Source organism: Triturus cristatus, chromosome 9, assembly GCF_964204655.1.
Source record: "Triturus cristatus chromosome 9, aTriCri1.1, whole genome shotgun sequence".
Taxonomy (NCBI): domain Eukaryota; kingdom Metazoa; phylum Chordata; class Amphibia; order Caudata; family Salamandridae; genus Triturus; species Triturus cristatus.
Genome location: NC_140592.1, coordinates 725989940 through 726014264, shown reverse-complemented (window position 1 = coordinate 726014264; position 24325 = coordinate 725989940). Strand labels below are relative to the sequence as shown.

Here is a 24325-nt window from a genome sequence, read left to right as displayed (position 1 = left end):
ACTAATATGTATTTATTTAGGAAATGGAATGATTAGTTATTGAATTTATAAGTGGTCATCTTCCAATGGTTTTGACGAAATGATTTGTATTCGAAGGAACGTATGATACTTCTTTGCACTCAATATGGTTAATATATTATGGGGAACTTTCTCTATTTTCATTCATTGTATACTCCAATTCCTTGTTTCACTAAGCTGACCCCGTGCCGGCTTAAATAATATCGCAGTGTCATCACCCAATTCCTTGTTTCACAAAGCCGACCCTGTGCTTGCCGAAATAATACCACAGTGCCCCGTATAATAGAAAAGCATACACTGCAGAAACCTAATCTCGAAATTATTCCAATTTTATTGGCAACCAATTGCCCGCACATCTGTGTGATGACACCTAAATGAGAAGTGTTAAGTTTTCTAGTAATATAAATGCTCGGTCAGTATATTTACCGTGAAAGGGGTTTCATTTACTATTTAGTGGGATTGTACCACACAGCTCGAACATCAGTTTTCCGTTATATTAGTGGGCAATATACCGACGCACTCTAAGCTTTGAATCTACAAGTGGGTATTGTCTGTGAGCTTTGTTCATTGCATGTTTTATTTCTTTGCTTCACAAGGCCATCTACGTGTCTACATAAGTAACATTACAGTGTCGCCGCACAATAGAAAGGCAAACATTGTGGATACTTAATCACGTTGGTATTGCAATTTTATTGACAACTATTTGCCTGCAAAAACTCTTGCGTGTTCCTTAATAAGACGCGTCAAGTTACCAAGCAATACAAATATTCGTTCGGCCTCTCTATCATGAAAGGGGCGTTTTTGATCGGTTTGTCGTTATCCTAATCAACTTTTAAGCCTGACCTCTATTTACCACCTATTGTGACTGTACGTGCCTACATAGGCAACATTATAGTGTCGCCGCAGAAAGGCAAACATTGTGAAATTTAATCACGATGGTATTGTAACTTTATTGACAACCATTTGCCCGCGAAATATTCTTGCACGCTCCCTAAAAAAGACGCGTCAAGTTACCTAGCAACACAAACACTTGTTCGGTTTTTCTATCGTGAAAGGAGCGTCTTGATTGGTTTGTCGTTATCCAACCATCTTTAAAGTCTGACCTCTATTCACCATTCACTGTGATTGTACCATACGGTTTGAACATTGTTCATCCGTTGCAGCGCTAGGCGGTATACCGACATATTCCAACATCTTTGAGAGAGGTAAGAATGCTTTCCTTTAACCCTGTGTACTAGCTGGGAGGGATATAAGGATAACCTTTTCTGAGGCTTCCTTTTCTTTTTAATTTGATTACAGTGTATCCACACTTTCGTTACCAGCGACACCCAGTACGCGGTTCGATTACTGTGGCTATATCCTTCAGCCTTACCGCTACGAAATTGATTTATGCGCTAAGAATTAACTATTGGATGACAAGCTTGAGACAACTATCGATTGGGCAACTGTCTCCTCCCGATTTGTCCCTCACAGGGGTAAGTGACAAGTATTTGCATTAGGAATATCTGGTACTCCTATGCTTTACCGTGATTAATAATCTACATTTACCCGGCTGGGTACTGTGTGAGTTATTTTGTTTCACTTCCAGCACGGTGACACTATTCTGACACGTCCGGTAGCACCATTGCCGTTCAGGTAGAAAGGCTTAACAACAGTGATTCATTATCGTCTTCTCTAGTTAATATCGTACATTGATGATATATATTTCTTATTTAATTTTTAGGTGTCCCTACATTAGATTGTCCTGAAGAGACCCTTTATTTCAGATAGGGTCGAAACGTCGTTGACGAGATCTAAAAGGCGAATCGCTATTCGACACTTATGATGAATAAGTGTTGATAAGTTACACTCCATTATTCTCCGTGATCGCCTATAGAATGAATAATTGAAACCTTTTATGTTGCACTTTAATGTCACTTTTTTAGTTAGGTTTATTTACTTTTTTTCACTGGGACACTTCTAAGAATTGTTTATTATAACTGTCATTTTGTTTGGAATGTATATTGTGAAATTGTTTTCAGATAAAACTTTTTCATTGTAAATATAAAGAACAATGTTTTTTACTAAGTTTCTAATCTGTGTGGTTAACTTCTCTTACTAACGTCACGTTTAACCCCCCTTTTTTTTGTTTTTTTGTTATTGCCATTTGGTCTTGTATATTATAGAATTGGTTATTAATCCATATGAGCCATTGTTTCCTTCCGAAAATTGCGTTGGCTATAGGCCTACCCAGGCCAGCTTCTTTGTATGAAACTTGGTGTAATCATTGGACTTAGGGGCATTAGATCAATCTCATTTCTTTGCCCCATACTAAGAGCGGTGACCAAATGTTACGCCCATCATCGTTCCAATGTCCCAGGTCCATATGGGCCATACCCAGAGCGGCCCTCGGCCAGTTCTCATAAAGCAGAGGCAGTGGATCCTTCCATAACCTACAGATCTCCCTCCGGGGAATAAGGATCAAATACATTAGCAGACCTTTTTGTGATGTTGATCATAAGGTCGTCAAGTTATTATCCACTCCGAATATTACCACAGATGAATTCAGATTAAAATTGACCTTAAAAATAGCAACAAGTGCACATTCCACATTTTGCCAAAAACCTTTCAAAGTGCCACATTCAAAAAAGATATGTAGGTCATCAGCCAAAGCCGAATCACATCTAGGGCATTTTGGAGAGGAAAGGCGGGCAAACTTTGCTATTTTCTTGGGGGTATAATATAACCTATTGATCACAAAGAAATGGTTATTTTTTAGTGAGACAGGTTTAACCACCTTATATAACAACTGGAAAGAAAGTTCAAACAATTCTGCAGCATTGTTCTCTAAAGCCGACATATTCCAGACTACATTTTGTGGGGGGAGGACTCGGTCTTCAGCTTCCTGCAGCTTCTTATACCAGATCCCAACTTCCTTTTTTATAAGATGAATGTTCTGGCATTGAAGCTCTATTTCCCAGTTCCCACCTATGAGAGCTTTCTCTGCAATACACCAAGAGGCAAGTTGTAGATATTTAAATCTAGAGAAAGATTCTCCAATTTTTAGCCTTAATACCTCCCAAGGATGGATCCCATCTGTGGAAACAAGATCGGACCAAATCCGAATACCGGCTTTCTTAATGGGTAGTGCTAGACTGTCCTCTAAGCAAACAGGTAACCCAGGTGAGTCCCAGATGGGAGCAAAATCATAGTAGCCTATCCCCCATATTGTCCTGATCCTATACCACAAGTTCAAAGCTGCCTTTAAAACCTTCAAACTGACCCTTTTGAAAAATCTGGGTGCTCCAAACTTATAAAGGAAGTCCTCTCCCCCCCCTCAAGAGTAACCATTTCATTTAAAATCTTCCCCCAATTGGAACCCCCCCGCAGTGCAAAGTAATGCCCGAATATTTTTAAACTGAAAAGCAGAAGAATACCATAGTATATCAGGTAGTGCCAGGCCCACTTCCTGAAGCTTACGCCTTAATTTTTTCCAGGAAAGCCGGGCCGTTTTATTTGTATTTTGTATTTTGCTTATATCTCTACGCGGAAACTCTAAGGGGATGGTGCCAAAAAGATAGTTCAATTTTGGCAGGATAAACATTTCTACCAAATTTACCCTATCATATATTGTAAGAGGCAAATTTGCCCATCTTAAAAAAAGACGATCAATCTCCTTAGCAACCCTCTTTAAATTAATCTTAGGGATGTCGTCTAAATTATTGACAATTGTTATTCCTAAATATCTGAATTCCGTGCTAATTTTACCCGGCCAATTGTCAATGTTCCAAATCATTACATCGGTCTTAGAAGAATTTGCAAGGTATCCTGAATACGAGCTAAATTCTTCGAGGAGGACTTCTACTCTAGGAAGGACCTCAGCAGGATTATCTGTGTACAACAACAGGTCGTCCGCATAAAGGGATAGCTTGCTACTGTAACTATGAACACAAAACGGGACAATTAGTTCATCTAGTCTGATCGCTTGGGCAAGAGGCTCTATATATAAATCAAAAAGTAATGGCGAGATGGGGCAACCCTGCCTAGTTCCCCTTGCAATGCTAAAGCCTGATTTCGGCCTACCATTCAGTAAAATCACCGCTGAGGCCCCCTGATAGCAATTAATCAATGTCCTTATCAAAGCTGGCCCCAGACCCATTATTTTTAGCACCTCCCACAGGAAGACCCAGCAGACACGGTTGAATGCCTTCGCTGCATCAAATGCTGCAACGGCCAAAGGCATCGACCGTGTCACAGCCAGGTCAATACTACCAATCAACTGCAGGGTCTGTTCTTGGATGAACCTCCCCGGGATGAATCCCTTTTGGTCCATATGAACCAACTGTGGCACTAACTTGACCAGTCTCCCTGCCAAAACGCTCAAAGATTTTATAATCAGCGTTGAGCAGGGAGACTGGCCTATATGAGTCAGCTTTAAGGGGGTCTTTTCCTGGCTTTAGTATAAGGACAATCGTAGCGTCCTTCCATGATTTAGGGACTCTACCTTCTGCACTATAGACGTAATTGAAAATTTCACATAATCTTAATACCAATTCGTCCTGTAGAATTTTATAAAAATTTACTCGGGGAGGGCATCAGTCCTGGCAGCCTTATTGATCTTAATCTTTTTGATATGAGTTATTTCGTTCTCTGTAATATAGGCATCCAAAGCAGCTTGGCTACCCTCAGTTAGGACAGGCAGTTCTTTAGATCGCAGTCAATTTTGGATGTTCTCTGCACTGGGGGAGATCTCTTCCCTATATAAATCCAAGAACAGAGAAAGAAGACGTTTTTGTATGTCTTCATGCTTACATGAAGTGTCTCCATTCTCGTTTATAACTAGTTCATTTATATTATTTTTGCCGCGATCTGCCCGTGTCTTCCAAGCGAGGAGAGCCCCCGCCTTTTCACCATACTCAAAGTGCTGCATGTTATAAGCAGACCACTGGGCTTTGATTTTTAATTCAAGTTTTCCCCTATAATCCTGACGAAGGTAGTCTAGATCTTTATTCATTCTCACCAATTCTTCAATTGATGGCTGAGGAGTACGGAGCCTCTCTTCCTCCAATATCCCTATCTGCTTTTCAAGCTTCCGAAACTCCAGAGACCCTGCCCTATTTTTGGAGCAGATCAGACTATGTAGATATCCTCGGAGATTTGCCTTGAAAGCATCCCAGACAAAATCTAACGAGGTCGAGCCGATGTTAAGGGCAAAAGAGTCTTTAGTGGAAAGTTTTAAGTGCAATAATTATATCGGGATCAGAGAGCATTACCCTCTTCAGGGTCCATCTTGTTCCAAGATTTTGTCTAGCCCTTAAATAAGAAAAAGATTTGGGGGCATGGTCAGAGAGAATACATGGCAAGATGGAAATATCCCCAACCTTCTCTAAACCCAACCTGTCAATTAAGACATAGTCGATTCTCGAAGAGTGGCCGTATTTTTTACTAAAGAAGGTAAAACCTGTTTTATCACCCTTTTTAGCCCTCCAGACATCTGCCAGCCCAAGATCCTGGATCATATTGATCATTGCGCGGCGGATGCGTTGGGCGCCAGCATGATGGCTATGATTAGACCTGTTTCGTACAGGGCTAAGAAGGACATTGAAATCCCCCCCGATGATTATTAGGATAGTTCTTCCTAATAATTTAGCCTGCAAATTACAAATGTATGATGGGTCTAGACTATTGTTACTTCGGCCCCTCCTATTTCAATCTGTGCTACGATTAATCTCCCCGAGTGATCCGAGGATACAGACTTGATAACGCTTTTTGCTCCTACCTTAATTAATATTGCCACACCTTTGTTATGCACTACCTGTTCTGAGGAGCAAAAAGACTCAATCCAATGGTATTTACCGAAGACAGTTTTACTCTCGATATTACTCAGTTGAGTCTCCTGTAGAAGACATATCTGTGCAGAAGACTTCTCAAGATACTTTAATACTAATCTTTGCCTGCGTGGGCACCTAAGCCCATTAATATTCCATGATAATATTAATTCTACTAGTCATTAAGGCAGTAAAATCTGTTGAATAGAAAAAAAACACCATACACTGTTCTATCGAAGGAATCGTTTCTAGCACTAATCTGAGATTGAGGACATTTTTGATTTTTTCCCAATGCTTCCCTACGCGTGCTCCCCTCTTGGCCCCCCCACCCCTCGCAACCCCATTATGTGCCCCTTAAACCCCTGGGAAACCCCCCCCTGATCCTCCGGGCATAGGCCCTATGGGCGAGGTCCCTTGAGGCTGACAAACAAAAATAAACATTTTATATTAACCCTAAACTTGGGCTCTCCCTAGAACCCCGCGGATAACCATTATAGCCGTTATGGTATTTACTGCACATACAAGAAAAAAAAATGTTTTTTAAACAATACAACCTACATGCCTCACCTCCCTAACCTATACCTCGCTCCCACCTCTGATTTTCTCGATCAGGGCATCTACCGCCTCAGTCTGTCGTATATTATACACATGATTATTCCACATTATTCGGAGGGATACCGGAAACCTTAATTGGACCTTAGCCCCTAGTGAAGTCAAAATCGTCATTCTTTTACTCAGCTCCCACTGTTTTGTGGCGGTAATATGAGATATATCGGACCTGATGGAGAACGAGAATGGACTGGAAAAAGCACTACATTGCACTGTGCCTAATTTCAGGGCTGAGAAAAGGATTCTCTCTTTTAAGAAGTATGTTAAAAAATTAACCAAGATCTTTCTTGGCTTAGAATTAGCAGTATTCCTTTTATATGGGTCCCGATGGATATGCTGAATGTCCAGTGCTAGATCAAGTTCCTGGAAATCCTATAAAATTGTATCCTTTAAGGAGGGAGATCACAAAGCTTTTAATATCCCCCCCTCCAAATCCTCAGGCACGTTTAGTAATCTTAAATTATTTTTTCGAGCATGATTTTCAAGACGCTCAATGTAATTCTTCAATTCCCTGTTTTGATTAGCTATCTTATCTACTTCCGCCGAAGAGCAGTGCAAGGCTTCTTTGATTATTGGAATTTCGAGTTCCAAGACTTCCGTTCTCCGGGTCACTTCTTCAATTTTATGAGCCAGTACTTCACAAGAGGACTGGATAGCGGTTTGGTTAGTTTCAGAGGTAGTAAACCGTTTCCCTATATCGTCTCTTAAGGCCATCAAAATGTCCGCCAGGGATCCAACCTCTATAGTGGAGGTTGCATCCTTTCCAGAAATACCTGGAATATCTACAAGGCCAGATAAGACTGGAGGACCCAAGAGAGTAGGGGCAACCACCGCTGCTGATGCCCTATCCAATAGAGCATCCGACCCATTAACTGGATTATCTAAAGTCTCTTGATTCTCAAGGGCCGAAAACCTATTAAGTACGTCTATAGCAGCATGGATAACCACTAGCTGCTCTACCCTTGTACCAGTCACCCCCGTTGCCCCTGTCTCAGATGCTAAAAGCACTGGTGGCACAGAGTTATCGACATGACCCAATGGGGTTTGCGATACAGTAGTTTGTACACTAGGGGAGGCCATGCTGGATTTTGTATTTGATCCTTTGTCAGAAGGGGTGGATATTACCTTATAAAAGGTCTTCAGGGAGGGAGTTACTCTGATTTTTGTGGATAAGACCTTCTTAGCCCTTCCCTTCCCTTTACCCCCCGTTGGTATTGAATCTGTTATGTCGTTCCCTTTGCGCTGTCCAGGTGTAGCTTTTACCTCCACAACTGGAGGAGAAACGCGTGTGGCAGTCTCAATATCCGCACTGTATTTTGTAGCCCTATTGTGGAGAGTGTACCTACACACTGTTGTCTTACAGTTTCGCTGCAAGCTGGAGGGGGCACTGCATGGAAAGCTACTGGCGTTGTCATCCATACAACCTAGAGCCCCCCCCCCCGCTGGTCTGCCCACACAGTCTTTCTTACAGCTCTTGGAGGCAACTTCAAATTCAGCCGAGCTTCAGGAGCATAAACTTCCCCACCAGGGGGAACCACCTCCAAGCCCGACTGTCCCAGCAATCCCAACTCAGTCCGATAACATCTCGGGACCCGAAAAGAGTCGTCCAGCACCCACCTCCGGTCGTACTCAGTCCTGGAAAAACGATCTCCTACCTCACCGCAGGTTCCTGACTCTCTCAAACCCGGCCGCTCACCGCCTCCCTCGCCGTAAACACCGGAGGTTACTCTGCCGTGCAGCGCCTGGAACTGGAGGCAAGGAATCCGCCTCCTCCACACCTGTGCCGCTCCAACGGCTCGCAGCGGGGAAAGCTCCAACAGAAGAGCGCCAGCCCTGTGATCGAGCACCATTCGCGGGTGAAACCAGGCACGAAAAAAAAGAAACGTGAGTAATCACAAAGGAAAAAAAGACTATTACGGGGGGAGGAGTGGCATTAACCTCACAGAAAAAATTACAATTTAAAGAACAGAATAGTAAACTTCCATAATGGCCCGGCTAACAACACTCGCAGGGTCCGTGGAAGCTCCCAAGGTACGCATCAGACGGGAGCTCGCCCGCGGCTGTTTAGCTCCCAGCCGCCATGTTTCCCCGTGGGGGACAAATGATTGACATGGTAAAAAAAATGAAGACATTGCTCTCCATCACATGCTTCTTTGAGTGGTTACTCTCGCACATCTCCACCTGCCAGAGACGCAAGGGTGGAGATAAAGAAGAGATGTGGATTCAGAGGATTATCCTAGAGACTTTACTTTCCTTGAAGAAGAATGTGGCAAAAGGCATTTCGGAGCAAGAGCCAATGTACTCTAACCTGTCTGTGTCAGAGTTATCCAAGGGTGTTTTTTCTTTTCTGCCCGAATAGCAATGGAAATATATTGCTAAAGAGTGATTATGAGAGTAGCTGAGGCATATCAGGGAGAATATGTATTTCCCTGTGGAAGAGTTGGGTGGTTCCTCCAGAGATACCATGTTACGTTAATTTAAGCACACTCTCACCATTGACCCCCGCCCTCCACTATCCCCCTAAGAGTTGGTTTGCCTATTCATCAATACATGATGGACGCTGTACAGAATTAATGGAAAGATCCGGATCATATTAACTTTCCAAGGTGGGCAAATCTTCAATGCCCAAAGAAAGCATTTTCAAAGATCCTGAGGACAAGAAGGTATATGCTGCCCGCAGGAAGGTCAATTCTGAATCACATTTGGTTTAGCGTTCTAGGGTGTATGTAGCCTACACAGCACAGTAACTGTTATCAGACTTTAAAGAATTTCTAAAAGCAGTCCAGAAGGGGCAAGAATGTGCGAGCTTGGGAATACAACCTTATGTGGTTTGCCAAGGTCAAGACTGACTCCACTAAGAGGCACCCTCCACGCGGCTGCAAGACTTGTCACAGGCCCCAAAAAGAACCACATCACCCCTGATCTAAAGGCACTAAACTGGCTCCCTTATGAGGCAAGAACATGCTTGCATGACACACAAAGCCCTGCACTTCAACACACCAAAGTATCTAGCCAATTAACTGGATTTATCAGGTGGTGGAAGAATTTTGGGAAGCACCAGCACCTTGCTGTTAAAACCTCAACAATTTTGGAAAAAGAAAACATACAACCGTACCTTCTCCGGACTAGCACCTAGGATCTGGAACGCCCTACCCCCAGAAATCAGAAAGAACCCTTCAATCACTTCCTCCAAAAAAGAAGTCAATATACTATTAATGAACAAAATTCTACCCTGATCCCAATTCTTGAGCTAGTTGGGTACTAATCAGACACAGCTCACCTACAAGTATTTGCGCATGACTAAGTGTGAATGGCTAACGCACTCTTAAATATTTCTGGATCTACGAGTACTGACAACGTTTATGTTTTCCTGTGAAATATTACATATGTTTTTAATATGGGATGGCACTGAGTTGGAGGCTAAAACATTTGTTGACAAACTCAATATAAACGACATCAACTTGAATTTTACATATGAGATTAGTGCTTCAAAAGTCACTTTTTTAGATGTTGAAATTTATATATACAATAAGAGTATTGAAACCAAAGTCCACCGAAAGCCCACGGCAGTTAACTAAGTACTGCACGCAACTAGTCTACATCACAAACATTTGGTACAGAGTATCCCATATGGGGAAATGATCCGGCTAAAGAGAATTTGTAGTACAAATGATGAACTACTAAAAGCCCAACACAATAGCCGGATAAGATTCCTCCAACGTGGGTATTCCAAAAAATGCATTGAAGCAGCTATTTCAAAGTGTGCCATGATAGACAGAGACACTCTTCTAAAAACACACATCAAAGAATCGTCTAGCCAAATATCCAACATAACACCCAGCCCCAAAAAAGATGAATTCCGGATGGTATTGGGTTTCAGCAAACAAAGCCATGAAATAAACAGGATTGTACAGAGAAGTTGGCCTTTGATAAGAAATGACCCTATCTTAGGCCCCACTCTACCTGCAAAACTGTCCATAACCAACAGAAGAGCGCCTAATATGCGTGACAAACTAGTACAGAACAATCCGGTTGCAAAACCTAAAGGAAACTGGCTTAGCCAGCGAAAGGGCTTTTTCAAATGCAGTAGTTGTAAAGCTTGCCAATGTGGTATAAATACATTGACATATAAGACTGCATTTAGTGATCAAGATCAAATTATCAACAAAGCCCTTTCCTGCAAAACAGAATTTGTAGTGTATATTCTCGAGTGCCCTTGCAAGCTCAGATACGTGGGAAGTACCAAGCTGCAGGGGCACAAAAGGATATTACAACACATTCGAGCAATATCTAATAAAGACCCTACGTATCCGGTGGCTCGTCATTTTGCTGAACATCACCAATCAGATCCTAAACTTCTCAAATATTTTATAATTGATTGTGTGCCATTCAACAAACGTGGTGGCAACAGAGAGAGAATTTTAAGACAATTGGAGACCCGCTTTATTTTAGAACTAGATTCTAAAAGTCCCAATGGCCTAAACGCAACTGAAGACATGTACACTTATTTGTAAATCAGTTACAATTAATCAAAATTATTTTCAGTACCCCAATACCACATGACTTTAGCGCCTTTCAGAAATCTTCCTACGACAAACCATTATTGGCTCACAACAGATACATCCTGTTGTTTTTTTGTCTATCTTAGTCTTGCCATATATAGATACAATGATGGAAGAATTTAACCAAGATAAGGTAGCAATTGCAAGCCTCACAGTCCAAAGAAGTCTCCTTTAAATAAGGATTTTAACCAAATATTTTTTATTATACACACACAATTTTTTATGGTCTTTTTTTAGGTGTCTTTTAAAAATCATAAAATTATTGTCAAAGGTTTTTTTCAATAATTCAGATGATTTGCACTTATTTGCACATAAGTTTTGCACTACATATCAACCACAATAATTGTTTACTAGGGGTTCTATATTAAGTCACAATGATACAACATATGGGCACTACTTATTATCATTAAACCAATACATGTAGGGATAAAATGACAGACATGATATTTAAATCAGAATTGCGAGTTCAGCAATATTTGCACTTCAATTTTTTTTAAAAATGTCTTGAATTTTTTATCTACTTTTATCTATCTATTTTTACCAAAACTGGAATTATAGTTTTTATAAGTATTTACATGTGTGATAAATGCTATTTATACATATTTATTTATTTATGTATTTATATATTTATTAGGATTTATCAAATGTGTGATTAAGATCTATCAACATTGAGATGCTCAACAAACATGTAATCAATTTCTGCATGTATATATATACTGTGTTGTATTTATGATCCCTAATTTGTGGACGTGGTATTTTACCGAGATGTAACAATACAAAACAAACCCCCAATGAAACATGTAATTAGACACTGTGAGCACTGTCACTTTAACTCAGACCGGAAGGTGGGAAACGAGCAAAGAGAAAAAAATGCATTTATACAATCAGGTGACTTCATGGCATGTCATGTGATCAAGGCTCCACGGAGTCGAAACGCATCATGGCTGGCATACCTTGAGTGAATAAACTAACTTTCGTATGCACTGAATTGTGGTCCGTGCTCCTTTCTGTTGACACACAGGCGCTTTCCAAGGCGTAGGCGAAGGAGTGCTTTGGATATATATATATATATATATATATATATATATATATATCCTGGTACACGGATTTGGCTCAAAGATCTGCCGCTTTAAGAATTCTATTTGAAGGACAACATTCAGGCTGCCATCATGGAGACAGAATGCCAACAATTCATTAAACTACTAACCAGATCTTTCCCTCAGATGCTTCAGAATATGCACAGACAAGATCTTCCGAATAAAGAACAACGCTCATGACTAGGCCAGATGCCAGGAGGTAGACAGCCGGGGTTAAAGGCAGTAGCAGAATCCATCACTTCCTGGATATTTGGTAGAAATCTATTTCCTACAAGTGGGTTCCTAATGTAATCAAGAGAGGATATTGAACAGAATTAATCTCTCCAGCATTAGATTCATGGATCATTCCTACTCCTGTTCCAAGCTCAGCGGTGAAGCAAGATGTAAAGGAAGAAGGGATTCAAGCTTTATGGTTGAAGAATTTCATCCTAGCAGTCCTTGAGAAGGAGACAAGGAAAGGTATGTACTCAATAGTATTTCTAGTACATATAGGTTTTCGAATGGTGACAGACAAAAACTGAACAAGTTGGTGAAAAAAGATAATATTCAATATGGAAACTGTGCAAAGCATAATTCCATTAGTTCAGAATAATCATTTTCTAGCAACTCTGGACCTAACTGATGCATATCTGCATGTGACAATAACAGAACCTGTCAGAAATATGTGATAGTTGTGTGAAGAACCAGTATTGGCAGTTCCAAATGCTTCCCTTTAAGTTGAGATCTTTCCCAAGGAGCTTCACAAAGATGGTAGCTTTCTTTCATCTGCAGTTGTGAACAATATTTCCACATCTGGACAAATGGTTGTTGCAGGCACCTTTACATCAGCAACTATTGCTGCAATGGAACAGACTAGAACTATTCTAGAACATGGATTTCTGTGAAACAGTTCCCAGTGCCATCTGCAACTAGAGAAGGATCTCTATTATATCCGAGCAAGATTCAAGACCTGTTTAGGGAGAGTGCCTCTTACCAAAGAAAGAGTAAATTGACTACTGACCCTGCTGAGGCTGCCTTTGCAGAAGGAAGATGTAACAGCCTGCAATTGTATAGAGGTACAGGGCCATATGGTGCCTGTGTGTTTAGGGTCCAGTGGGCGAGATTACATCTCATGCCATTACTATGGAACTTCCCCCAAACACCAGTCACCACCTTAATACAATCTGGAACCACTTATTTGAGTAATTAAGGATACATTGAAAAGCTTACTTGGTGGCTAGTGTCAGACAATCTTTCTAGTGGAATTCCCTTTTAGACAGCTCCACTGTGGGCACCAACGGCAGATGCCAGTTCCATTGGATGGAGTTTTACTCTAGGGTAGTTGGCATATCAGACGAGATAGGCTTGGACAGAGTCACTGAGGACATTGAATTGGCGGGAGTTAATGGCAATATTCAGAGTTCTACTCCATTTGAAGCATCATCTGCTCCTTTCCAATACGTTTCTTAGGACAGATAATTCAGTTGGAGTAGCCTATATCAACCGTCAATGCAGCACATACTCTCAATCCCTGAATGAGATAGCATGTTGCCTAGGCTGTGGGCTGAGGAACATCTCTCAATTGTGGCACTGCACATTAAGGGATCGGGCATTGTGGAGGTAGATCATTTTAGCAGGGTGTTTACTGCATCTCAGGATCTGACTTTGTCCAAGACAATCTTCCTTCAGACATGCTCGAAATCTGGCACCCTCTTAACAGATCTTTTTGCATCCACGGCAAACTCTCTTCTTCCAATTTTCTGCTCCTGATTCCCAGAACAGGGAGCTTTGGGTGTGGATGCTCTTCTTCTGAAACAGGCAAAGAAATTGCTGTTTGCCTTCCCACTGTTTCCACTGTTTTCAATTATTCTGAGGTTACTGTTGAAGGCAGACAAGAGAAGGCACAAGTGGTAATAGTGGTACCTATCTGGCCTCGAAGGATCTGGTTCCCGCTACTCAAGCAGATGGTGGTACTTCCCCCTTGTATCACTCCTCGCTCTCCTATTCAACTGAAGATCTCCAGCCCTCTTCTTTCTGTAAAATGCAACCCGTTGGTATGATGTTGAGAGGTTAACCATTATGAATCAGAGTTTACCTCCTCATTTGGTGGAACTGATTCAGTCCTCAAGAAAGCCATCTATTCTGAAGTCTTTTTCAAGACATTGAGCTATTTTTGACTTTTAATTTTCAATCCATCATCTATCCTCCAATTCATGCATTGTCTCTGCTATTCTGCAATTCTTAGGGGCCGATTCCGATTTGGGTCGGAAAGCTCTCCGACTGAGCCGGATCCGGAGTGTTTCCCGACCGAGCCGCACTCCTGCAGTCCGACCGAGCGAGTACGATGCGGCCGCATGCTGCCGGACTCAGTTCGGTCGGAGTCCCTTAGAAGTCAATGGGAGCCGGTCGTACGACACGTACATGGGCTCCCATTGACTGAATGGGTACGTCTCGCACAAGGGCGCACCCTACAGTGGGTTCGCGTCGTGCCATCCGTACCGTACATGCCTGTTTTGGGGAGACCCTTGGGTCTCCCCCTGTGTCCGTCGTAAGGCTGCGGGTGACGGGGGGTCCGACGCGGACCCCCAAAGGCAATTTCCCAGATGTTTTGCAAGCCGTAAACTTCGGCTCGATCCGGCTCTCCGACGCGTGCATCGTACTGGCTCGGTCGGAATTCGCCTCCATTGCACGGCACGGTTCGCTTACGGATGAGGCGTACGGTTCGGGACCCGGAAACGAGTCGGTCGGCAAATTTCGCGTTGCTCACATCGTACTCGCTCGCTCATACAGCTGTACGAGTCGGCCGATAAACACGCGTACGGCTCGTACTTTTTATGGCCGGATCGCGTTCGGAGCCCTTCCGAGCGAGATCAGAATCGGCCCCTTAGTAGTGGATTTCAACCAAAAATTTGCTTTATCTACTTTAAAGCTGCAATGATTTGCTAATATGGCCTTTCGTGATACAGATTCTTCTATTCTTAAGCCTGAGCCATTAGTATCAAGAATGGCTTTGAGTTTTGCCATTTCATGCCATGTATGTCGTTCTTCTGCACCTCCAGAGGATCTTAATTGGTATTGAGGTCTTTACAATCTTTTCCTTCTGAACCTTTGGAGACTGCCGTTCTTAAATGTCTTTCTTACAAGGTTCGTTTCTTGGTGGGAATCACTTCTGCACCAAAATTGGATTAACTTTGTGCTATTCTTTGTCGTCCTCTTTTTTCAAGATTTTGGATGATGCTGTTATCCTGAGGCCTTAATTTTCTTTTCTTCCTGAAGTTCTTTCTAAATGTCATTCTTCTCCATAGATTATTCTTTCATACTTCTCCTGAAGAAGAGAAATTGCTAAACATCCAATAAACTCAACAATTTCTCTTCAACAATTTCTCTTCTTCATGATAAAGTGTTAAAAAATTGTTGAGTTTATAGGATGTTAAGCGAATTATACCTTCTTATCTTGACTGATCCAGTAGTGTCTGGAAAAACAGACTTTTGTTACTTTTGGCCTTTCTGGACCAGGTTAAAAAAAAGGCTTTAAATGAAAATTAGGCCGGTGATTAAAAGGGATAATCAGATCGGCTTATTTAAATCATGGAGAGACAATGTCTGGCAATGTCCACAGCCACTCCCCTTGCTCTGTGGCGGCATCTAGGGCCGAGGTGCAGGGAATTTCACTGGAAAAAATCTGCTGAGCTAGGACCTGGGCCTCCGACCGCAAATTTCTAAACCTTTAAAGTCTTCAGAATGTACAAGGGTACAAAAGAACTTTCATAACTTTCATGTGGGAGTCTTGCAGCCAGGTATGATGTTGTTATTTTCATTAAACAGCAATTAAATACACTGGGTGTTGCATTATATTGCTCAGTATATGTGTTTTAGGTCATTTCAGAGGCCTTTCTTTGGTGTGGAAACCCTCACTTAGTTATGGCTTCAACAAGGACAAGGGACATAGCAGTAATGGCCCAATTAATTATTGGTAATCTTCATTATTCTTATTCCAACTTGTCCTTGTCCCAGACATTACGACCGGGTCACCCTCGCAGGTCCAGGAATTTGACAGAGCTTCGGATTACACTTAGTGCTATGGGAAGCAAACCTATTTATAGCATCCAACTGATTAGCATTTCCTGTTTTGTTCCTGTCCCGTAAATTGTGACAATCCTCATTTAGTAAGGATGGGGATGAGCTCAGGGCTTTAAGTGGACCGGGTCTTGTCTGTGCTCAGCACCGGCAGTTCTAAAAAGCATGTGCTGAATGGAGTCCCTATCGGCCTCTCTATTTTTGCCCTCACACTCGGGTGAGAAATAAATCTTAATTCTGCAGCGCTCACCCTTTACTGCCTTTGATGTAACTTCAAGGAGACTCCATGTAGTTCTTTCAGTGTCATCATTTCAAAACTGACGCATTTTCAATATTATATACCAAGAAGCCATAGTTGTTTCTTATTTATTTTACGCTACTAACAACCATTGGCAAAGCCAATAGTCCTGGCTTGTTGTAGGTGTAATTTACTTGTATAATATATCTGGATGCAATGACAGAAGCAGCAAAATACCAGTTGGCGACACTATGCTTAGTACAGATTTTTAGCTTAGGGGCAGATTTACAAGAACTGACGCATCTCTGCATATTAGCAGAGATGCGTCAGTTAATTTGCGAAACGCAAAAAAACCCTTGCGCCACCATGGATGCCTCGTATTTACAATGCGGCGCACCGTGGCACAAGGATTGACAGATGCGCGACGCATCTATCGGCGTAAAGGCAACGCATTGCTAGAGTAGTGCAATGCTTCGGAATGCCTATTTCTATTATGCTGCGTCACTACTTACGCCTGCTTCAAGCAGGCGTAAAGTTTTGACGTAATGGAGTCGGTAAAAGTGACTCCGTGAAATCTTGTAGGTGTCACTGCGTCACTTTTACAAGACTTTCTTGCGTCGGTATAATGTGAAGCAGGGCTTTACTACGTAAAGCATCTTCACAGATGCGACACATTTACAACGTGACACAATGTGGCGCATTGTTTACAACGCAACGGTGCCGTAAAAGTATCGCAAGGGGATTGTAAATCTGCCCCTCACTTTTTAAGCCACCCTAATTAAATTGGCTACACCGCTTTGTGAGACCCCCCGGTTTTTTTCATCCCACTTAAAGCCCTGGACGAGATGACAGTTACCCCTTTTGGTCTGGAGCACTGGGTAAAGATTTGTTAACTAATGTCACTACCAAAGATCTGAGGTCACAGATACTAAGACTGCTAAAGTCAGGTACGGATTGTTGCTCCCACTGAGGGTCTCAGACTATAAATCTCAACGACAGAATATCACTCTAGATATTAAGCAATTGGTCTTAAAGTCAGTCTACTAATCTCACTAACCATAACGCTTAATATTACTTGTTTGAATCGGGACTACATGTCCCAGAAAGCCCGGCTAAAACATGGAGTGCATTAACTAATTCTAAAGGGATACTTGAGAATTCACAGTATTGCTCACATGGTTAGCTACTGATCTCACCGGACAACAAAGTTATCTCACTGGCAGACTACGGAACTAATTTCACTAACAGCGTAGTACAACTCTTGGTGGGAGGCTATTAGCGTCACTGGTAACTTAGTGGCGTAAAAAAGACCCAACGGACAGCTTTATTCCTCGTCCCGCGGGTCTCACCTTGAGGTCGGTCCGCACTCCCTCCTGCTCTTGTGCTTGGTACTGTCCAGTCACTAGCAAGCCCCGGTGAATTTCATCCTTCAAGCACCGGCGGCCCTGCGGGGCCAGGTTGAAGGAAATGCCGGTGCAGAACGGAAGAAGCACAGGCAGCAACAAAATCGCCACTTGAGCCATGGCGGGTTGCGGTCAACCTTGCAGGGAGTTTTCTTTCACCTGGCCACTCTCCACCGCCACCTGCTAATCGGACACGAACGTGGCATTGTTTCTATGGCTTCCGTAGCTTCACCGATCTTGCGTTTCAAGCCTCATTTTGCGACGCATGCTAACTCATCCCAATGAATGGCACAGAAAAATTCGCGAGCGAGGCATGAAACGCAGCGAGCCTCTGTGTCTATGATGATTGGTTACCTTGCCTACCAAACCTACGGAGCTCTGCGAACGAAGTCGTACTGGTTAATTAAATTGTATTGTACTCGAGCTAGAACTGTAGGTCATAGTCTCAAGATGGTGCGCGGGCTGAGAAGCGTAACTAAGGGAACCTCTCAGAAGCGTGACGTTTATAGCGAAACGCATGACGTAACATGACTCACTGACTGGAGTCCGCGGTTACAATTACAACACTTATAAATAGAACTCTTCCTTGCAGGCAGAGTAACAATTCAATTCAATTCAAATAGCTTTATTTCGACAGTTTGTCATAAAAGCACAACCATACAACACATAACACATATATAAATAACACATAATACATTACAATTACAGATTAAAAAAACCTATTAAATTCCATGTACTGTCGGATATCTAAAAACTTTAAGAACATTTAAAAAATAAGGAGAAGGAGAAGAGGCAGCAGCATAAACATGTCCTATTTAAAAGATACATCTTATGATAGGATAGCAGCAACATTTTTGTTTAAAGTGCGAGTGCGAATAACCCAGGTCCAGCCCAGAAATTTGGCCATTGCTATGGCTGTACTAGGGCTACAATCAGACCCTAAAATTCTCAACGCAACGCCGCATCTCCGGACACCCAACAGGTTACAAATCGGCCTCAACCATCTCCTCCGTGGGGCAGCATATAATGGACAAACAAAGAAAATATGGGAAATGGTCTCTGCCATTGTCACGCAATAATGGCATTTATCATCAGTTCTAGAGGCCCATTTACACGTAAAGGACTTTATAGGCAAACTACCTGCCCTAAACTGAAAATAAAGTTTTCGATCAAAGGGCCTCTCGATCAAATCCCAGTAAGCCTCACATACAGGCCATGATTTAAAATCCAAAAAACGACCTGTTAGGCTAGTTGCAATACTGGAGTGACCTATAGATGTATAAACCATTTCCCAATATTTCTGTTTCAATTGTACCTTTGACGGAAAAACTGCCGTCTCAGGATTATTCCAGAGTATCTCTAGATCCAATTTGATAAGGAGGGACCTAACCTCCTTTAGCCAACAGTCCCGCAAGATCACATCCTTGAAACCCATAGCGTACTGCACAAGTTCTGGGGTGACCCAAAGACGCCTCCAATAAAGGATTGGTCGTAGCTTTGCTGTGTCCACAATGTTCTTCCCCCCTAGGTCTAGATGGAGCGGGAGCATGGGAGTGCTTTGCGGGACACTTGCAAGGTTACGTAGAAATTTATTTTCTAGTCTTGCTAGTTTTTTTAAGTCGTTAAATCCCCAGAGCTCAGCTCCATAGAGGGCCGAGCTCACTGCTTTGGCGTTATAGATTTCTAGGGCAGGTGTAACTGGTTTGGTAAAGGAGGATTTATATTTCTTGGTCAGACACCCTATGTGTTGATGTAGTTTTAGAGCTGTTATGTCCAAGTGGTGTTTCCAACCCAAATCCTTTTGGAGAGAGATACCAAGGTACGTGAACGCACTCACCTGTTCTAGGGGCTCATTATTTAATAAAATACTGCCTCTAAACGATTTGTGCTGATTAAAAGCCATAAACTTGGTTTTCGAGATGTTTATTTCTAGCCCTCTTAGGGAACAAAAATCCACAAATGCATTAATGGCCTTCTGGAGGCCACGCGGGGTCCTGGAGATGAGCAGAGTATCGTCCGCAAACATGAGGACAGGGACATGGTTGCCAGCCAGAAGGGGAGCATCGGTGGAGACCGCTGAAAGATACTCAACTACCCCGTTGATATACAAAGAAAACAGGGTAGGAGCCAACACACACCCCTGTCGGACGCCCCGCTCAACAGGGAAAGAGTCGGTAACCTCTCCCTGTGCCCCCCACCTGACTTTTGCAAAGTTGCCCTCATGTAAGCGGACGAGAAGTGTTAATAACTCTGGAGCCATCCCCATATCACCGAGGACACCCCATAATTTCCTCCGAGGGACCAAATCAAACGCTGATTTGAGATCTACAAAAACAGCGTATAACGACCCCTCGTTCAGGAGCACGTTCCTCCAGTAGATAGTTATAAACCGAAAAATTTGGTCTATGGTGCTGGTACAAGAACGAAATCCCGCTTGAAGTGGGGACAAAATATTAGCATCCTCTACCCAAGTCTGTACTTTACCTAGCACTAAACGGCCCATAACCTTTTGAATTGAATCAATAAGACTTATGGGCCTGTAATTACTGGGGAGGGATTTGTCACCTTTTTTAAAAACAGGGATTATCTCAGCACCTTTCCATGATGGGGGTACTAAAGCTCCATTAGCCACTGCATTAGCAAGGAGGGCTATGTACTGGCACCAAGTTGGCTTGTCACTTAAAAATATATCGGCCGGGATTCCATCCATACCTGGAGCTCTTCCCTTTGCCACACAGTCTAGTGCTGCCTCGACATCCTTAGTAAAAAACACTGGACCAGAATAAAATTTTTCAGGGAGGGATGGTGAGGTCTGTTCGTTAGTTGCGCTACAAGCGTACTGGGGACCAAAGAATTCAATCCATTTTACCTGGGGAACATTATTCTGTGGGGGCTCTGGACGCCCTCCCCTATCCCAGTTGACAATGCTCCAAAAGGTTCTCGAATCCTTCGCAGCACAGGCACTTCTTAAATCCTGCCACCATTGTTGATCCCAGTCTTTTTTGGCTTTTTTCTGCACCTCCCTATAGTGATCCCTTGCATCCCTAACCCCCATGTGATCTCTTAGCCTTAGGGCTTCACTAAGCCTTTGTCGAGCAGTTCTGCATGAAGTATCAAACCAGCTAGCATCATTGATTTTCGGAACCTGTCTCCCTGGCTTCACATCCCTTAGAAAGTAGGATTTCAGGCTACCAAATAAGCTAGTATGGGCTTCTATTACAATTTGTGGGAAATCTTCACTCGAGATTATTGACATAAGGTATTTGGTACTCTTAGTTACTTCAGCTTTAAGAGCTTCCAACTTCTCAGGATGTTCGGTTAGTTTTTCCATTTTACACGGCGTTTGTCGTTTGTGATCACTACATCCGAGGTAACAGTTCCCTCAACATGGGTCGCGTCACCCTCTCTAGTAGTGGCCCAAAAATCCATACATAGAGGATTGTGGTCGCTTTCAAGCCGCCGTATTACCTTCATGTCATCAAGTCTATGCCATATCCTGAGATCAATCAGTATATAGTCGATACGGCTAGTGGAGCGCCCATTATCAAAAGTGAATTCACCTTTCAGATCAGATCTTGTGCGCCCATTTGCTGCCCTAAGGCCTCTTTCCAAACACAACGCCTTAAGCTGAATTGCAGCGTTAGACCATTTTTTAACAGGCGGTAGGTCAAGCCTAGGGATTCCCCATCTAAGGTCTTGTTCTAATGATAGCTCTTGTACCTCATTACACAATGGTTCGAATGTAGTGTTGAAATCCCCTGATACAATAGGGGTGGTATAAATGGGAAGATTTTCTAGCTGTAAGTCCAAGGACGATATGGTCTCTGAACTGAGCCCTCCCCTCAACCCCCTAGCATATACGTTGAAAATAACAAGGGTACTCTCGTTATCCCTACTAAGTTTAAACGCTAGGATATCTATGTCAGAGGATTTTAACAATTCCACATTATAGTCTAGTTTTTGGCGAACCCAGGCCACAAGGCCTCCTACAGGGCGCCCTTTAGGATTTTTTTTTGCAGGGGTGTAAAAATTAAGATATCCAGCCCTAAAAACAGGATCAACAGCCCAGGACTCCTGGAATAGGCAGATATCATATTTATCAATAAAGTTGCCCCATTCAGGAGACAACAATTTCTGGGCAATACCTGCAATATTCCATGATACCAGAGATATTTTACTACCACCAATAGGGATTTTATGTAGTGAGCTACACCTATCACTTCTCAAAGGGTTATTTACAATATAACCGGGCTCAATCATTTGTTCAGGTGGATTAATGCAAGCAGATACCACTGTTTGATGGTTACTCTTGGGGGTGTAGGATGAAGTTAGGGTACTAATACAGGGGGTGGTTTGAGCCTAGGTTTTGTTTCCAATCAACTTATTGTCATGAGGGAACTTGTAGACAGGGTAGATATCACTTTCCCTATGTCAATCGCATTCCTCTAAATTGGACAAGGCATTATATCTATTTTCTAGCCTAAAGTCAGTAGAAAAACTTAAAAGTGCCCTCCTCCCTGTAACTACATTTGGGACGTTTGATAGTAATTGCATCATATTCCGTCTCAGAGGCCTAGGATTATCAATAAAAAAATCCAATGTGAGAGGAATTATATCAGAGTCCCTTTTCTGAGGTGGTAGTAAGTTAACAAGAACATTAGGTAGTACATGCGTGGTAGCGAAATTAATGACAACACAATCTCCCCCAAACTTTTTAGTATTATATCCAAGCCAAGGAACCCGTCTGGCCATTATAATTTCTCTTGCCAATTGTTGTTGACCACCCATTCCTCCAAAATACATATTCCTACTAAGCCAATATAAGGCTTTGTCCATTAGTGCAGTTGTGGATTCTGCTTGACCTGGTCTTAAGTGGGGAACATTGGCAAGGACAAGAGCCAAAGGGATAGCCTCTCTAACAAATGGGAGTCCTTTCCCTGAATAAGTTTTATTAATGTCCATGGTGTTGGTAGAGTCCGTGATAGGGAGTGTATTGTGATTAGCGTTGTCGGTCTGTGAGGTTTGGGCAGGCAAAGTTGGTGTCGGAATCAAAATACGCGAAGAAGGGCCTGCCACCACTGAAGGAGGCAGAAGATCAACATTCGAGGGGGCTTCCTTCGTTAATACTGGCACCAACCACTGGGTATGATCTTGAATGCTTAATCCTGTCAACTCCACAATAGACGGTTGCACAGTTGTAGACATGGCATTGAGCTTCGCTTCCAATGACGAGAATCGATCCTCAATAGATGTCAGTCTTTTATTAATGGGGGCCAGTATAACATTCAGTTTCCTCTTAATTGCTGCCCAAAGTTTATTAGGTAGAACCTCCACCTGGGGCAGATGGCCCGAACCTGTTTTAGCTGATCGACCCACAGGCAGTTTCTTTGGTCGTCCAACTGGAGCCAAACCCCCTGCTCTCGTACGTCTTGTCTGGATTTGGATTGGGGGGGAGGGGGAGACCTCTACTACCGGGGGCACTTGGGTAGGTGTTGAGGTAATGGACACACCCTGTTCGGTAATATATGGTGGAGATGGCATACGATCTAGCTGGTCCACTAGATCCCTAGGAATGCCAGGTGATTGCTGTGATATGTTTAGCACTGAGGTATCAGGATTCTCGTGAATGAGGGCTGATGTCTTGTTCCCTATCCCCATTGACAGACGCCTTTCCGTTCTTTCTATTTCCTCCGTTAAAACATTGGCAGCTCTAACCAAATATGAGTCCAGGGTTGCTCCTCCCATCCCATTTGGTTTGATGCCTGAAGGCTTCTTTTTCACCATAATCACGATTTTCAAGCACCACTACTCACGGTTTCTTATCTGTGTGCAGATCGCAGAGGGTATGCCCAGCCCAGCCTCTTCTGGCCCCTGACGGCCACAGACGGCCCGCCCTCTGCCCGGGCTCAGCCCGGCGGCGCCCGCGCGCGTCCCGCGAAGCGGAGGAAGCTCTCGTTTATCTAGCGCCTCCGGGCGCGCTGGCGGCGGAAATGACGTTGGTCAAGGAGCTGGGACTGCTGGGAAACGTAGTCCCCTCTCGCGGCTGCAGGTGGAGTGGTCCGCCAGCGAGGGAGACGCAAGGATGCCCCAGTCAGCTGCACCCCCACGAGAAACACCGCTGGTCGCCAACTCTGGAGTCCTGGAGCAGGCGCAAATGATCGATTGTTGTCCCCCCGCTCCGCCGAGGAAGCTCTCGTTTATCTAGCGCCTCCGGGCGCGCTGGCGGCGGAAATGACGTCGGTCAAGGAGCTGGGACTGCTGGGAAACGTAGTCCCCTCTCGCGGCTGCAGGTGGAGTGGTCCGCCAGCGAGGGAGACGCAAGGATGCCCCAGTCAGCTGCACCCCCACGAGAAACACCGCTGGTCGCCAACTCTGGAGTCCTGGAGCAGGCGCAAATGATCGATTGTTGTCCCCCCGCTCCGCCGAGGAAGCTCTCGTTTATCTAGCGCCTCCGGGCGCGCTGGCGGCGGAAATGACGTCGGTCAAGGAGCTGGGACTGCTGGGAAACATAGTCCCCTCTCGCGGCTGCAGGTGG

At 43.4% G+C, this 24325-nt stretch overlaps 1 protein-coding gene across 1 annotated transcript in view; it reads right to left on the bottom strand.

The window, feature by feature from the left end:
* LOC146798613 (transmembrane emp24 domain-containing protein 10-like) overlaps positions 1 to 18288 on the bottom strand; it is a 44406-nt gene extending 26118 nt beyond the window's left edge. The window contains exon 1 of the mRNA XM_085625921.1: positions 17737 to 18288. Coding sequence (XP_085482047.1) covers positions 17737 to 17910 — 174 coding nt within the window. The 5' untranslated portion in view covers positions 17911 to 18288. The remainder of the gene's footprint in view (positions 1 to 17736) is intronic.
* Between the last annotated feature and the right edge of the window lie 6037 nt (positions 18289 to 24325).